Here is a 1,058-nt window from a genome sequence, read left to right on the forward strand (position 1 = left end):
TACTACTGCTAATGCTGGACAACCAAAGGCAGTGATGGCTCATATCGGTACTCCGGATGACCCAGTTGCTGAACGATTGCTGCATAACGTACTACCGTATGCCGATGCCGCAACACTTAAAGCAGCCAAAGAAAATCCAAAAGCAACGTCTGCGCTGTCAGGTGCACATCCAGATTCATCACAACTACCCAGTTTACCTGGCCAATTACATGACCTTAATCCGCAAAATGAGAATGGTGAACCATCTCCTGAACCGCGTCCTGGTGCTCCTGATGCTATTCCACCACCGGCACCACTTCCTGTTGGTACTCATCCAGGTCCAACACCACCTCTATCTGTTTCTGGTGGTAAAGATTGTACTCAAGGTAATGTTGATCCTCCTTGCTCTACTACCGGTAGTGAACATGAAGCTGCTCGTACTGATGATTGTGTGACATCTTCTGAGAAGAAGAGTTGCCCTAACAATGATGGTGACACTGACGAGAATTGCCGTAACGATTCTGGTGATGCCTGTACGCTAAAAGAAAAAACACCTCTCCCTGAAGGCCCCGGTAAGGGACCTGGTGAAATTGGTGATCACACTCAGCAANCCGACCAAGTCCCTGATACGGAGAGTGAGACAAAGATTCTTCTTCATCAGAATTGTGTTGATGGTTCTAAGTGCCCCCCTGAAACTCCTGGACGTCCTCCTGGTACTCTTCTTACTTCTGAGTCTAGTACTCTTAATACTTCGCTTCAGAATGGGAGAAGAGAGGGTGGTGAGGATAGAATTCCTGTTCCTCAAGCAATGGTTGATGCTGGGGTTGTGCATCGTCAAGACAATACTCAGGACAATTTAAATGTTGCTGGTCAAAGAGAAAAAGAACAACAACAACTTGCTGCTGCTTCAACTACAAGAACCAATTCTGCTGACAGTCTAACAGTGCAGGGTCACAATCACGATAAAGAGCAGAATCAAGAGCAAACACATCAAGGAGGAGCGAATGTTTTATCACCGATAAAAGAAGTACAACCTTCTGTACACGGTGGAAAAGCAGAAGAGAAATCACAAGAGAATT

The 1,058-nt window shown here is 46.0% G+C and overlaps 1 protein-coding gene across 1 annotated transcript; it reads left to right on the plus strand.

The window, feature by feature from the left end:
- Positions 1-31: 31 nt before the first annotated feature.
- TM35_001061070 (uncharacterized protein) lies at positions 32-1,057 on the plus strand (the record flags this gene model as incomplete). Its single annotated transcript, XM_029031665.1, has 1 exon — positions 32-1,057. A coding segment is annotated over one exon (1,026 nt), but the record flags the coding sequence as incomplete, so codon positions are not given.
- Position 1,058: the final 1 nt, after the last annotated feature.

Source organism: Trypanosoma theileri (genome assembly GCF_002087225.1).
Source record: "Trypanosoma theileri isolate Edinburgh chromosome Unknown TM35_Tth_106_V1, whole genome shotgun sequence".
Classification (NCBI taxonomy): domain Eukaryota; phylum Euglenozoa; class Kinetoplastea; order Trypanosomatida; family Trypanosomatidae; genus Trypanosoma; species Trypanosoma theileri.